General features: G+C 50.5%; 1 protein-coding gene across 1 annotated transcript; it reads right to left on the minus strand.

Moving 5' to 3' along the window:
- Positions 1 to 5,540: 5,540 nt before the first annotated feature.
- Positions 5,541 to 6,152, minus strand: LOC118260528 (olfactory receptor 14A16-like). Its single transcript, XM_035570853.1, has one exon. It carries the CDS (start codon positions 6,150 to 6,152, stop codon positions 5,541 to 5,543), a length of 612 nt encoding a protein of 203 aa, XP_035426746.1.
- Between the last annotated feature and the right edge of the window lie 9,888 nt (positions 6,153 to 16,040).

The raw sequence follows: 16,040 nt of genomic DNA on the forward strand, positions 1-16,040 counted from the left end.
CACACATAATGTAACTCATTACTGACTCATTTGATACTTCTTTATATGTTTGGTATATATATATGTGTGATTATTCAAGCTCTCTGTGTATTTAAATTAAAGAAAGGAACCTTCAGTGACTTGCTGCCCTGGGATCCTTCCACAGGATGTTGTGGAGCTGCAGGGTTACTTGGCTGTGCACAGAGGTGGAGGGAAAAATAGTGCTGGTGCAGCTGCAGTGTCAGGGCAGGGACAGGCCAGGGGCACTTCTCTAACACAGCTGGCTCCGTACCAGCATCTCCAGCATAAAGTGGATCTGCTCAGGGCATTGCCTGAAGGTTCAGCTTTTCTCCCAAAGCTGTTCTCATGGATATTGCAAAGGAATGGACTTGAAGGAGGCTCCTTGCTTCGCTTGTTTCTCTGTGGATTCCAGGGCGTGAGATCAGAATCCCAGAATCATCTTTTAGGCAGGGAGGGCTGATTGCACTCCTGCCTGTTGGTGCCCAGCATTCATGGAGATGGTGAATTCACCTGCCTGTGTCCACAGCATGCAAGAGGGCTGATGGCAGGCAGGTGTCTGCCTGGAGTGAAGCAGGAGCTGCCAGGAGAGCCACGGGAACTGGGAAGGACCGTGTGCTCCTGGGACTCAGCAGTGCATGGAGCCCATACAGTACGAGCATGTCCAAGGTGGAGCCAGCCAGAGATAAATTGCTAAATCTGGGTGGGAACAGGCAAATTAGAGCTCCATAACTCCAGGAACACAGCAAGCATAGGGAAAGCAGTCTGCTGAATAAGTTCACAGAATTGCATAATCACAGAATGTTAGGAGATGGACGGGACCTTGAAAGATCATCTAGCCCAATTCCCCTGCTGAAGATCACACAGGAATATGTCCTGGTGGGTTATAAATGTCTTCAGAGAAGGAGACTCCACAACCCCCCTGGGCAGCCTGTCCCGGTGCTCTGTCACCCTAACCATAAAAAAGTTTCGTCTCATATTTAAGCGGAACCTCCTATGTTCCAGCGTGCACCCATTGCTCCTTATCCTATCATTAGATGTCACTGAGAAGAGCTTGGCTCCATCTTCCTGACACTCACTCTTTACATATTTATAAATGTTAATAAGGTCACCCCTCAGTCTCCTCTTCTCCAAGCTAAAGAGACCCCGCTCACTCAGCCTCTTTTCATAAGGGAAATGCTCCACTCCCTTAATCATCCTTGTGGCTCTGAGCTGGACTTTCTTGAGCAATATTCCAGATGTGGTCTCACCAGGGCAGATGGAGGGGGGGAAAACCTCTCTTGACCTACTAACCACAAGCCACTGGTGTCCAGGGTTTTTCTTGCCCAGATGCAGGGCTCTACACTTGCCCTCATTATATTTCATTAAGTTTCCCCTGCCCAACTCTCCAGCCTGTCTAGGTCTCTCTGGATGGCAGCACAACCTTCTGGCATGCCAGCCGCTCCTCCCAGTTTTGTGTCATCATCAAACTTGCTGACAGAACACTCTAATCCCTCATCCAAGTTGTTGATGACTATATTGATTAGTACCTCTGGTGAAATTTCATAGACTGGACTGAGTGGATAACCCCAAAATATCTTCTGATATTGGAAATCAGTTGGACATGATGACCCTTGTGGGTCCCTTCCAGCTTGGGTTACTGCATGAGTCTCTCTGACTCTGAAGAAGGCCGGCTATCTGTGCGCACCCTCCATGGCCAAAGAACCACTTGTGTGGGAGGCAGTCAGTGGCAGCGCCCCCCACCAGCTGGCTCTGCCTTCCCAGCCTGACCAGCACGGCCCTGCAGAGTGCCCCCACAGCCCCGTGCACCACAGTCCCCTCGGTCTGCAGAGCAGCACCACCAGCTCGGAATCTGTGGGCAGCATGGGCAGGGGCTGCAGGAATGGCTGCTCAGGCCAGCCCAGACGTGGTGGGCTGGGGCAAGGCTGTGTGGGACATGGGGTGTCCCGGGAGCAGAGCAGGGCACTGTGTGTGTGCAGTGGTGCTGCCTGAGGAGCCCCAAGGCCAGCAGTGTGGTGCTGTGCTCTGCTGGGGAGCGGGAATGTCCTGGAGGGCTGGAGGCTGCCTGGGAGTGGGGAATCTCCTGTAGATGGCAGGGCAGGGACACTGCCACTGCCCTCCACTTCTCCATTTGCTGCTTTGGGTCCAGCCCAGACTGGAATGCTCTGCTGGGCTGGGCTGGGCTGGGCTGGGAAGAGGACAGGGAGGTGTGGAGAGCTGGGGAGGACATGGGCTGGGCTGGCCTCCTGGGAGAGGCTGGGGGGAACCACAGAGAAGTCTGGGCTGGGTCATTTTTCACTGGATATGGATATGACCAATGCTAATCAACATGACTTTCACACTAATTTCTTCTCTGCAGAGCTCTCAACATTCTCCTACAATATGTGTTCAGTTCTTGATTCAATTTTCCACATGGAAGTGGCCATTTTCTTCAGGATGCCCTCGAGTTACTAAAGGCTACATGGGGAAACGTGAGTCTGGACTTGTGGAAGGCCTTCTGAAGCATGAGCTGGTTGGCAGGCAGAGTACCTGAGGGATTGTGCAGGGCATCCCCTGCACCCACTGCTCCTGGGGGGGCTGGGAAGAGGCCTCCTGAGCACAACAGCTCCTTGTAGCCCTGTGGATGCTGGCTGTGAGGTCATTTCTTTCCCAGCCCCTGGCAGGCCAACAGCAGGGACGCAGAGCCCCTGAGGTCATAAAGGCCATCAGAAAGCTGCCCCCAACAGGATGACATGTTACGGGAGGCCAGGGGGAAGCTGGGAGAATAATGGTGGGAAATCTGGGGGAGAGAAGAGGGTTTTGGCTAACAGAAAGGAAAGATTTTGAGGAGTTAAGAGGGATTCAGGTAAGGCTGCTGCTGCAACACTCACTGGGAAAACATTTATGTTAGACCACTGGTAATATTTCTAACCAGGAACCTTTAAACCTGGTGTTATCCTTAATGCTATCCCTCACCCAGGAAGCAATCCATTGCTCTAATCCCCAAATTCAAATCCTAGCTTGAAGTCAAATCCCAGACACATTACCTGTTACCATTAGTCTTAACCCATTGCTCACACTAACTTCTAGCCCTTATTCCCTAGCATTAAATTGCTAGCCTTTAACACCACCCCTCCTTCCGTAATAAAAGCACATAATAAAACCCTAACCAAAAATCTAGCCCATACCCTAGACACTGACTTTGTACTCAAAGCAGAACACCAAAGCCTCCCACTTAGCCTCTGCCCAGTCCCTGAACCTGGACTGAAAGAACTAATCCCTAGACCCTAACCTGAACTCCTAATCCTCAAATCCCTCATTCCTGCTCTATTATCACAAAACTGAAGCAGTTTGGCTGCATGATTCTGGGCAGAGCTTGAAATGTCCTGCAGCAATCACTCGGTCTTGGAGGAGGCAGGTGAGGTGACATGGATCTGGTCAGGTCACAAGACTCAAGGAGGAGATGGGTGGGGATGCTCTGCTGAGGTCAGCTGCGCCTCAGGATCTCAGGAGGCAGCAGGAGGCCCATGACTGTGCAGGTGGCTGTCAGGGCACTTCTGCCTGAGGACCTGATGTGCCACGTTCAGGCACATGGCTGGTCTATGAGGGTGACATTTTAGTTGTCGTCAGGAACTGAGGAACCACTGACATACGAGTGTAAATCTTTATTTCAAAGTCGTCCCTGAACTAGTACCTAACAGAGCTTGCACATAGGTCTGTCCAATCCATTGAGAAACTGAAAGGCCATCAGGAGATCCATGGCCTTGGAGGATGAAAACAACCTTGCTTTTATCTTGTTAGGTGCTGGGCTCCAAGGCGGGTGCCAGGTTTGGATGGTCCTATAGGGTGTTGATTGTGCCTTAGAAACTCTGAATTGAGTAGGAAGCAATTGGCTTTGGTGGGGACTGTGAGGTCACTTCTGCCTCTGGAGCTGATAGGCCAGCAGCAGGAGCATGGCGGGGCATGGGACTGGGAGGTCCCATCTTTCGGAAGTAGCTGCCAGGTCAACCCTTGCCTCCTGGCTGGCAGGTGGGCTTTTAGGCTCACATCTCCCAGCATCTCTCACAGGCCAGCAGAAGGCACGTGGCTGGCATGGTGCTTGTGTGATGCCCTGTGGCGTAATGACCACACGAAGACCAGGGTTCTTTTAGGATCAGTAACTGCTACTACTTTATTGATGACATAACTTCCTTCTCTCTTACTGAGGGCCTAACTTCATCTCTCATAAGAAGGCCATAACTTCATTCTCCTTGTTGCATCCCCATATTGAGGACAGGCTCCCTTCTTATACTATTTGCCCCACAGCAGTACTTTTCCACTAACTATTCATTTGGCCAAACAACTTTGCCCAGCAACCCCAAACGCCCAGCAACTTCCATGCCTTAAGGGCTGGAGAACAAGCAACCCGAGATGGCAAGGTGTCTCCTGAATCGCCCTTCTTTGTTCCCTCTAGACTCTTTACATTCCTGATGGGCTCATCGTTAAGAGTCCCATGTTATCACCAACCATGGGGCTTCTCGACCCCCATGGCCAAACTCCCACACTTGGTCTTTGACAGGTCACAATGCAACAATGAGCCATTATCTCCTGAACTGAAGCAGGAACAGATCCTTGTGGGGAGCAATCCTTTGGGCCTATTCTTGGCACTGGTTTGGGAAGGAAAGCCCAGCCTTCAGGCATTGCACTGGGGTAATTCTATTTTATTAAAGAGATATCATGAAAGAGTCTTCACTGACTCACAGTGTTAGATGCACATTTATACAGCCTCCATATGGGACTGCATATTTATACAGCCTCCATATGGGACGGAACAGTTTCATTCATTTATAGCAGGGGGCGGAGGGGAAGACGGGAAGGGGGGAGTGCAAACACTTATGTAGGAATGCAAGGCTCACAAGCACTAATAATGACAACAACAACAACAACAACAACAGCAACAACACCACCACCACCAACAACAACAACAATAATAATAAATGTTGGTAAAAGTTAACATGGCAACAGGTGTATAAGTAGTAAAACCAGTATTGCTGCTAACAATGCATACCATAAATGCTCTTTTGATCTAGAGATAGCAGTTAGGATAAATATTAGGGGTATCTGGGAGATTATTGCTAGGTGAATAAATGGTTTGGAAACTAAGGTAAATACCATTGAAATCCAATGTAATCAGTAAAGTATCTAAGTAACGGAAAAAGGGACCAATCAGATTAATAAAGGGGCTGTGATTATAGAAGATGGAATATACATTCATCCAATGAATATGAAGATAACTGATGATTACGAGCATATTATGCAAATGTGTCTTTCTAAATAGCATAAATGTTTGTTGTGTGTGCAAATCGAACGAAGTTAGATTTGGGCAGACATGCCCCTAACTTCCAGCGCCTAATAAAAGCACCTTCATATAATCACTCTGTGGTTATGTGTCTTTACGAACGCTAACAAGAAGAAGAAGAAGAAGAAGAAGAAGAAGAAGAAGAAGAAGAAGAAGAAGAAGAAGAAGGAGAAGAAGGAGAAGGAGAACCAAAACACAGTCCTGGAAGGGGATGTACTGGGGTTCATTACTGGAGAGTGAAGGGATCTTTATGAGTACTGAAAAAAATCCATGTCATCAGTTTCCACACTGCATCCTTGAGCACCTGGTTCCTCATGCTGTAGATGAGGGGGTTCAGTGTGGAAGGCACCACCGAGTACAGAACTGCCAGCAAAAGATTCAGGGAGGAGGAAGAGATGGAGGAAGGCTTCAGGTAGGCAACTGTGACAGTAATAAGAAAAAGGGAGACGACGGCCAGGTGAGGGAGGCATGTGGAAAAAGCTTTGTGCCATCCCTGCTGGGAGGGGATCCTCAGAACAGCCCTGAAGATCTGCACATAGGACACCACAAGGAAAACAAAACACCCAAATAATAAACAGGCAGTAACCACAAGAAGCCGAACCTCTCTGAGGTAGGCATCTGAGCAGGAGAGCTTGAGGATCTGGGGGATTTCACAGAAGAACTTGTCCGGGGCATTACCTTGGCAGAGGGGAAGGGAAAAGGTATTGGCAGTGTGCAGCACAGCATAGAGAAAAGTACTGCCCCAGACAGCTGCTGCCATGTTGACACAAGTTCTTCTGGCCATTATTGTCCCATAGCGCAGGGGTTTGCAGATGGCAACGTAGCGGTCATAGGCCATGATGATGAGAAGATAAAACTCTGCTGCGACAAAGACAACAAAGAAAAAGACCTGGGTAGCACAACCTGCTTAGGAAATGGCCCTGGTGTCCCAGAGGGAATTGGCCATGGCTTTGAGGACAGTGGTGGTAATAGTGCCCACGTCTAGGAGGGCGAGGTTGAGGAGGAAGAAGTACATGGGGGTGTGGAGGCGGTGGTCACAGGCTATGGCTGTGAGGATGAGGCCGTTGCCCAGGAGGGCAGCCAGGTAGATGCCCAGGAAGAGCCCCAAGTGCAGGAGCTGCAGCTCGCGCATATCTGCGAATGGCAGGAGGAGGAACTCTGTGGGGAAGGTGCTGTTGGACATTTGCTGCCTCCGGGCAGGGTTGGCCTGTCCATGGAGGAAAAGACAGAGACATGTTAGAGAGACTTCTCTGAGCAAAATCTAAACCATATTTCATAGAAAACATCCTCACCAAGACTGCATCCTCATTGCATCTTCATCTGAAGAAGACTTGCTCCTCCCTGGAGCTCTGGGTTTCTCTGCCTAAGAGTGCCTCAGGGACCAGGCAGATCCTCTGTAGGCTCAGCAGGAGTCAGTACTGCCCTACAGTATACGGTAAAGAACACCAGGAATGGATCTCAGGCATCCACTGGCCAGAGACATCTCCCCATTTACAAGTGCTGAGAAGGACATCCAACAATCCAACAAGAAACAATGAAGGCGGTGTTGGTGCTGTTTGTAGTCTAAAGGGTGTGAAGTTGTGAGGTTCCTCAAAGACTTACACATCTCTTTCAGTGTAATGCTCTATGAGTTTCAGACCCTTCTACAATCCTAATAACACCATTATCATCCCCCTGACTGCCCTCCAAAGCAGGACGTTGAAAGCAGAGAACTCAAAGAGTGCCCTCCCTTCTGGTACTGCAGGTGTTGGTCTTCCCTCTCAAGAATCTCCCCTAGAGATGCCCTGGCGGTGCTGTGGAGCTCTGAGCAGCCTTCCCCAGGCAGCAGCCCCCGGCCAGTAGCAGGACCCTGCCCTGCCCTGCTCTGCTGGGGGGACTCCTTCCACCCACAGCTTCTCCCCACAGCACCCTGGGCAGCTCCCCGGGCAGGCTGAGTGCTGAGCCTGGCAGGAGGCAGAGCCCCTGCCCCGGCACACAGCCCCTGGGGCACAGCAGGGACCCTGCTCTGCACCACAGCCCTGGCCACCCATACCTGCACCCTCGCTGCACAACCTGCAGCCGGCCACTCTAGAAGGAAACCTCATGGCCTGTCCCTCTGACAGCTTTGGCAGGTAATTTTGTATCCAGGGAACATCCCTCTCCTCTACACTAGAGAAGCCAGCACAGACCCTGTAACATGTCCTACTGGCCGTGGGAAGTGGCAGCTGTAGGAGAACCCTCTAGCATACTGCATTTCCTGCCCTCACACAGACACTTACCATGTTAGAGCTGTGAAGATTTGCCCCGCAGTGAGCTCTCAGCATCCCCCCTTCTCACTGCCTTTAACATCTCCCTCCCTCCTCTCAGCCGCCCTTGTCCCCTGCAGGCAGTGCCCCCAGCCCTGCTGCGCTGTGCAGAGGAGCTGCTCGTGGGCAGAGCTGTCTCTCTGCAGCGCTGCCCGCTTGCCAGGAGCTCCCCTTGGGCCCAGGAGCCCGGCCCAGCTCAGCAGCACAGGGAGCTCTTAACAAGTCCCTGGACCTCCAGGGGAATTGACTTTGAATCAAACTGATGCAATCACTGTTCTTCCTTATGTCAGCTAGAGACAGACACCTACTTCCAGTGCTACTTCTTTTCTCCTAAATCACAATAGGAGTTCCTTATGGGAATCATCTTTTCCTGTCCTTTTATTAGTTAGGACACCCACAGATTGACAGACAGCTGTACTCCATTTCTTCCAAGCACTTGTTAATATTCAGGAGAAGCAATCTTTTTCACAGCAAATGATATCCCTCTGTCTACACAGACTACACAACCAATTGTTGGCCAGAAGGCTCATAGAATCATAGAACTTTTGGGGTTGAAAGGGACCTTAAGGTCTAATTCCAGTCCCCATGAAATGGGCAGAATCACCTCCCACTAGACCAGTTGCCCAAGGTCCCATCCAACCTGACCTTGGACACTACTAGGGATGAGGCATCCACCACTTCTCTGGGCAACCTGTTCCAGGGCCTCGCCACCCAGTGCATGAAGAATTTCTTCTTTAGACCTGATCTAAATCTACTCTCTTCTAGCTTAAAAGCACTGCCCCTTGTCCTATCACTACACTCCCTGATACAGTCTCTCCACATCTTTCTCCTCTGTCTCTCCCCCTCTTCTGTTAAGAATGGGGAGGGAGAGAGCTTCTGCGGTGTGCTTGGCTACTTCCTGGGGATAAACCACAACACATCCAGGGACACAAACCTGACCGACAAGTGATAAAGGAGGCAGTGAAGGGAAGCAGACCTTGTCAGTCACACTGACCGGTGAGAGCATGGGAGAGAGAGAAAATGTTTCTTCCAGCAAGGTTATCTGTCCAGGAACCTTGTCATTTGGGAAACCAAGGGAAAGGGGGGAATACTGGTAACAGGGGATGTCCTATGAGGAGAGGCTGAGGACACTTTGGGTTGTCTAGTCTGGAGAAAAGAAGGCTGAGGGGCGACCTCATTGCTCTCAGCCACTGTCTTAGGAGGGCAAGTGGAGAGGGAGGTGATGATCTTTTCTCCCTAGTAACTGATCACAGAATGTGTGGGAATGGCACGTTGTCCTGGTTTCAGGTAGGACAGAGTTAATTTTCCTCCTAGTAGCTGGCAGGGTGCTATGTTTGGGATTAGAATGAGAAGAGCGCTGATAACATGCTGATGTTTTAATTGTTGGAGAGCAGTGCTTACACCAAGCCAAGGACTTTTCAGCTTCTCGCTCTGTCCTGCTAGCGAGCAGGCTAGGGATGCAGCAGGAGCTGGGAGGGGACAGACCCAGGACAGCTGACCCAAAGTGGCCAAAGGGGTATTCCATACCATCTGACGTCATGCTGAACAATATATAGGGGTGGCTAGCCGGGGTGGAGGGGGGGCCGGCTGCTCAGGGATAGGCTGGGCATCGGTCAACGGGTGGTGAGCAATTGCATTGTGCATCACTTATTTCGTACACGTTATTACTATTAATACTATTATTATTATTATTATTATTATTATTATTGTTATTGTTATTGTTATTCTTTTCCCTGTCTTAATAAACTGTCTTTATCCCAACTCATAGACTTCACTTTCCCGTTTCTCTCCCCCATCCTGGAGAGGGAGGGGGGAGGGTGAGCGAACGGCTGTGTGGTGTTTGCCTGCCAGCCGGGCTAAACCACAACAGCCCATTTGGCGCCCAACGTGGGGCTCGAAGGGTTGAGATATCGACAGATTTGACCAGAGTGTGTTAAACTAAAATTGGTATAAGTATTCGACCTGCTTAATAGTTGCTAGTCACAATGTCGATTGCCTTAATCTCAAGTCTGCTGTGCCTGTTTCCCAAATTGAGTTTTATAGCAAGTTACTTTCTGTATGTGCTCCCTGTCATGCTGTTTATCCTTTCCGGGCCCTGGTTTAAGATTGTTGTGGTACTGTGTGGTGTAACGATGGCTTATGAAATGATGAGATATCTGGTCATGACTCTAACCTGGTATTTGTACTCAGCACTGTCGTCGACTCTATACTTCGGAAACCATATCTCAGAAACTATTAGCAGTTACACCTATTGCCTTTTTTCATCAGGGAGTCAATCTGTGGAGGGGACAGGGGAAGATATTTTTTCCTACCTGTTCACTCTCCCTTCCTCCTTCACCACCCTCTTATCCCCCGAGCTAGTTACGGTAGCTCTCCAAGATGTTGAATATCCTTGGGATACTCAGACCAGCATGTTCCTGTTGTTATGTCTCCTGAATGCGCTTCAGGTTTTCTTTTAAGGTTAAACAACTCCTTAGGAATCTCATCCGGAGATCTGTCTTGAGGCGGGATATTTGCGAGTGGCAGGGAGTGTGGGAGGATATGGGCAGGTTTCTAGGGCAGTGGGCACCTCCAGTGTTTTGGACATTCACCCCTGAACAACTGCAAAATCCTAAAAAACTGGTAGAATGCTTGGAAAAAAGGTGTCATGACTCTGGCAGTTCCAAAGTGACACAAATCACTGTGGCGTGCTGGGGTCTGGCTTGTGCCTATCGAGCTGCAATTGATGCTACTATCAACCTAGTGACAGACCCTGCGGCCGTTCCAGTCCCGGCTCCCGCAGCCGTTCCAGCTCCCACTCCCGCAGCCGTTCCAGCTCCAGCTCCCGCAGCCATTCCGGCTCCAACTCCCGCAGCCATTCCAGCTCCCGCAGCCGTTCCAGCTCCAGCTCCCGCAGCCGTTCCAGCTCCCGCAGCCGTTCCAGCTCCTGCAGCCGTTCCAGCTCCTGCAGCCGTTCCAGCTCCAGCTCCCGCAGCCGTCCTGGCTCCAGCTCCCGCAGCTGTTCCAGCTCCAGCTCCTGCAGCCGTTCCAGCCCCTGCAGCTGCTCCAGCTCCTGCAGCCGCTCCCACTCCTGTGGCTGGGTCAGAGAAACGAACTGTAGCAGTGCAAGTTGCCCCTGCAGAGGGTACTCCAACCCCTGTGGCAGACCCTGTGGCTGGGTCGGAGAAACAAACTGTAGCAGTGCAAGTTGCCCCTGCAGAGGGTATTCCAACCCCTGTGGCAGACCCTGTGGCTGGGTCGGAGAGGCGAGCTGTAGCAGTGCAAGTTGCCCCTGTAGAAAAGGTGAAAAAATGGTATAGAGACTCAGGTCGTTTAGAACGCAGAAAGTCTTCTGGTAAGTCTGGGTGTGGAGAAGACGAGGCTGGGCCATCAAGTGTGCAGGAGGATGAAGATGAGGATGAGGATGTCGAAAAATCAACAGTAACTACCCGAACCCTATACCAGCGTGAACTACGAGATGTGCGAAAAGATTTTGGTCGCTGTATAGGTGAACACCTTGTCACCTGGCTGCTCCGGTGCTGGGACACTGGAGCCAATGGTGTGGAATTAGAGGGCAGGGAAGCCAGGCAGTTGGGATCCCTTGCTAGAGATGCAGGCATTGACAAAGCAATTGGAGATGGAGCACGATCTCACAGCCTCTGGAGGCGTCTCCTGTTAGCTGTGAAGGGAAGGTATCCCTACAAGGAAGAACTTGTATGTCTCCCAGTCAAGTGGACCACCCTGGAGAAGGGAATTCAGTACCTGAGGGAATTAGCCGTACGGGAAGTAATTTATAAGGACCTAGACGACGCACAAATATCCACAGATCCAGATGAAGTCCAGTGTACTCGACCCATGTGGCGGAAGTTTGTACGGAATGCACCATCATCATGGGCCAGCACATTGACAATAATAACCTGGAAAGACGATGAAGATCCCACAGTGGGTGACATGGCTAAACAACTCCGGGAGTACGAAGGAAATCTCTCCTCTTCCCTACAGGCCTGCGTCTCGGCTGTGGAGAAACTCTCTGAAGAGTTCCACCAACTTAAAGAGAATTTATCTTCCCCCCCACCTGAACAAACCAGTGGCCACCGACTAAAAGAGAATACTTTGGAGAAACTTTTGAAGAGGTCCACCAACTTAAAGAGAGTGTATTTTCTTCCCCACCTGTACAAACCAGCGTCTCGGCTATTAGGGGTAAACGTGCATCCGTGCAAAGAAGACAATATGGTGGGTACACACCCCGCGCCACCCTGTGGTTTTACCTACGTGACCATGGAGAGGACATGAGAAAATGGGATGGAAAATCTACTGAGACCCTAGAGGCACGGGTACGTGAGTTGCAAAAGAAAACAATCGGGAGAAAGGGGTTCTCTGAAAAGTTTCCTGCTCCAACTTCTAGCAGGCAGTCTTTTAAACACAGAAACGAAGATTCTGACCAGGAGTAGAGGGGCCCTGCCTCCAGCCAGGGGGAGGAAAGGGACAACCGAGTTTATTGGACTGTGTGGATTCGATGGCCTGGCACGTCTGACGCACAGAAGTATAAGGCTCTAGTAGACACCGGTGCACAATGTACTCTAATGCCATCAAGCTGTAAAGGGCCAGAGCCCATCTGTATTTATGGCGTGACAGGGGGATCCCAGCAGTTAACTGTATTGGAGGCTGAAGTGAGTCTAACCAGAAATGAGTGGCAAAAGCACCGTATTGTGACTGGCCCGGATGCTCCGTGCATCCTTGGCATAGACTATCTTAGAAGAGGATATTTCAAGGACCCAAAAGGGTTCCGCTGGGCTTTTGGCATAGCTGCCTTAGAGACAGAGGACATTAAACAGCTGTCTACCTTGCCTGGTCTCTCAGAGGACCCTTCTGTTGTGGGGCTGCTGAGGGTTGAAGAACAGCAAGTGCCAATCGCTACCACAACTGTGCACCGGCGGCAATATCGCACCTAACCGAGACTCCCTGATTCCCATCCACGAGCTAATTCGTCAACTGGAGAGCCAAGGAGTGATCAGCACGACCCATTCACCTTTTAATAGTCCCATATGGCCAGTGCGAAAGTCTAATGGTGAGTGGAGACTAACGGTGGACTATCGTGGCCTGAACGAAGTCACGCCACCACTGAGTGCTGCAGTGCCGGACATGCTAGAACTCCAGTACGAACTGGAATCAAAGGCAGCCAAGTGGTATGCCACAACTGATATTGCTAATGCATTTTTCTCCATCCCTCTAGCAGCAGAGTGCAGGCCACAGTTTGCTTTCACTTGGAGGGGAGTCCAATATACTTGGAATCGGCTGCCCCAGGGGTGGAAACATAGCCCTACCATTTGCCATGGACTGATCCAGTCTGCGCTGGAGCAGGGGGAGGCTCCTGAACACCTGCAGTACATCGATGGCATCATTGTGTGGGGTGACACTGCAGAGGAAGTTTTCGAGAAAGGGAAGAAAATAGTCCAAATCCTTCTGAAGGCCGGTTTTGCCATAAAACAAAATAAAGTTAAAGGACCTGCACGAGAGATCCAGTTTTTAGGAATAAAATGGCAAGACGGACGTCGTCAAATCCCAATGGATGTGATCAACAAAATAACAGCTATGTCTCCACCAACTAGCAAAAAGGAAACACAAACTTTCCTAGGTGTCGTGGGGTTTTGGAGAATGCATATTCCAAATTACAGTCTGATTGTAAACCCACTCTACCAAGTAACCCGTAAGAAGAATGCTTTTGAATGGGGCCCTGAGCAACGACAAGCCTTTGACCAAATTAAAGAGGAAATAGTTCATGCAGTAGCCCTTGGGCCAGTCCGAACAGGACCAGATGTAAAGAATGTGCTCTACACCGCAGCCGGGGAGAATGGTCCCACCTGGAGCCTCTGGCAGAAAGAACCTGGGGAAACTCGAGGTCGACCCCTGGGGTTTTGGAGTCGGGGATACAGAGGATCTGAGGCCCGCTATACTCCAACCGAAAAGGAGATATTGGCAGCATATGAGGGAGTTCGATCTGCTTCGGAAGTGGTCGGTACTGAAGCGCAGCTCCTCCTGGCACCCCGACTGCCGGTACTGGGTTGGATGTTCAAAGGAAGGGTCCCCTCTACACATCACGTAACTGATGCTACATGGAGCAAGTGGGTTGCACTGATTACTCAGCGGGCTCGAACAGGAAACCCCAGTCGCCCAGGAATCCTGGAAGTGATTATGGACTGGCCAGAAGGCAAGTACTTTGGGATATCATCAGAGGAGGAGGTGGTCCGTGCTGAAGAAGCCCCACTGTACAACAAGCTACCAGAAAATGAGAAGAAATATGCCCTGTTCACTGATGGGTCCTGTCATATGGTGGGAAAGCATCGGAGATGGAAAGCTGCTGTATGGAGTCCTACACGACGAGTTGCAGAAGCTGCTGAGGGAGAAGGTGAATCGAGTCAGTTTGCAGAAGTGAAAGCCGTTCAGCTGGCCTTAGATATTGCTGAACGAGAAAAGTGGCCAGTTCTCTATCTCTATACTGATTCATGAATGGTAGCAAATGCCCTGTGGGGGTGGTTACAGCAATGGAAGCAGAACAACTGGGAACGCCGGGGCAACCCCATCTGGGCTGCTGCATTGTGGCAAGATATTGCTGCCCGGGTAGAGAACCTGGTTGTAAAGGTACGCCATGTAGATGCTCATGTGCCCAAGAATCGGGCTACTGAAGAACATCAAAACAACCAGCAGGTGGATCAGGCTGCTAAGATTGAAGTGGCTCAGGTGGACCTGGACTGGCAACATAAAGGTGAATTATTTATAGCCCGATGGGCCCATGACACCTCAGGCCATCAAGGTAGAGATGCAACATACAGATGGGCTCGTGACCGAGGGGTGGACCTGACCATGGACACTATAGCACAGGTTATTCATGAGTGTGAAACATGTGCTGCAATTAAACAAGCCAAATGGTCAAAGCCTCTCTGGTATGGAGGACGATGGCTGAAATACAAATATGGAGAGGCCTGGCAGATTGATTACATCACACTCCCCCAAACCCGCAACGGCAAGCGCCACGTACTTACAATGGTGGAAGCAACCACCGGATGGCTGGAAACATATCCTGTGCCCCATGCCACCGCCCGGAACACTATCCTGGGCCTTGAAAAGCAAGTCCTATGGCGACATGGCACCCCAGCAAGAATTGAGTCAGACAATGGGACTCATTTCCCAAACAACCTTATAGACACTTGGGCCAAGGAACATGGTATTGAGTGGGTGTATGACATCCCCTATCATGTACCAGCCTTCGGGAAAGTTGAACGATACAATGGACTGTTAAAGACTACACTGAAAGCAATGGGTGCTGGGACATTCAAAAATTGGGAAACACATTTGGCAAAGGCCACCTGGTTAGTCAACACTAGAGGATCTGCCAACCGAGCTGGACCTGCCCAATCAAACCTGTTACGCACTGTAGAAGGGGATAAAGTTCCTGTAGTGCACGTAAGAAACATGCTGGGTAAGACAGTCTGGGCTACTCCTGCCTCAGGAAAAGGCAAGCCCATTCGTGGGATTGCTTTTGCCCAGGGACCTGGATGCACTTGGTGGGTAATGCAAAAGAATGGGGAGGTTCGGTGTGTACCTCAAGGGGACCTAATACTGGGTGAGAATAGCCCATGAGTTGAATTGTAGTATGTTAATTATCATATAACACTGTATGTCATCACTACCATGGTTGCTATATATCATAGATGAAAATGGTGACTAATTAGAAGGTATTGGAAAGAGTGTAACCTGAGCATGACATAAATGGTATGGAATAAGGGGTGGATATCTGTCCTGGTTTCAGGTAGGACAGAGTTAATTTTCCTCCTAGTAGCTGGCAGGGTGCTATGTTTGGGATTAGAATGAGAAGAGCGCTGATAACATGCTGATGTTTTAATTGTTGGAGAGCAGTGCTTACACCAAGCCAAGGACTGGGAGATGAGTGGCTGGAAAGCTGCCTGGCCGAGAAGGACCTGGGAGTATTGGTTGATAGTCGGCTGAATATGAGCCAGCAGTGTGCTCAGGTGGCCAAGAAGGCCAACAGCATCCTGGCCTGTATAAGAAGCAGTGTGGCCAGCAGGTCTAGGGAAGTGATTGTCCCCCTGTACTCGGCTCTGGTGAGGCCGCACCTTGAGTACTGTGTTCAGTTTTGGGCCCCTCGCTACAGGAAGGACATGGACGTGCTCGAGCGAGTCCAGAGAAGGGCGACCAGGCTGGTGAGGGGTCTGGAGAACAAGTCTTACGAGGAGCGGCTGAGGGAGCTGGGCTTGTTCAGCCTGGAGAAGAGGAGGCTCAGGGGCGACCTTATCGCTCTCTACAGTTACCTTAAAGGAGGCTGTAGTGAGGTGGGGGTTGGTCTGTTCTCCCACGTGCCTGGTGACAGGATGAGGGGGAATGGGCGAAAGTTGCGACAGGGGAGTTTTAGGTTGGATGTTAGGAAGTACTTCTTTACCGAAAGG

The sequence above is a fragment of the Cygnus atratus genome, unplaced genomic scaffold, assembly GCF_013377495.2.
Source record: "Cygnus atratus isolate AKBS03 ecotype Queensland, Australia unplaced genomic scaffold, CAtr_DNAZoo_HiC_assembly HiC_scaffold_34, whole genome shotgun sequence".
NCBI classification, from domain to species: domain Eukaryota; kingdom Metazoa; phylum Chordata; class Aves; order Anseriformes; family Anatidae; genus Cygnus; species Cygnus atratus.

Excerpts from the sequence above, each read along its gene's own strand:
- LOC118260528 (XM_035570853.1), bottom strand. The coding sequence starts at position 6,152 with ATGGCCTATGACCGCTACGTTGCCATCTGCAAACCCCTGCGCTATGGG.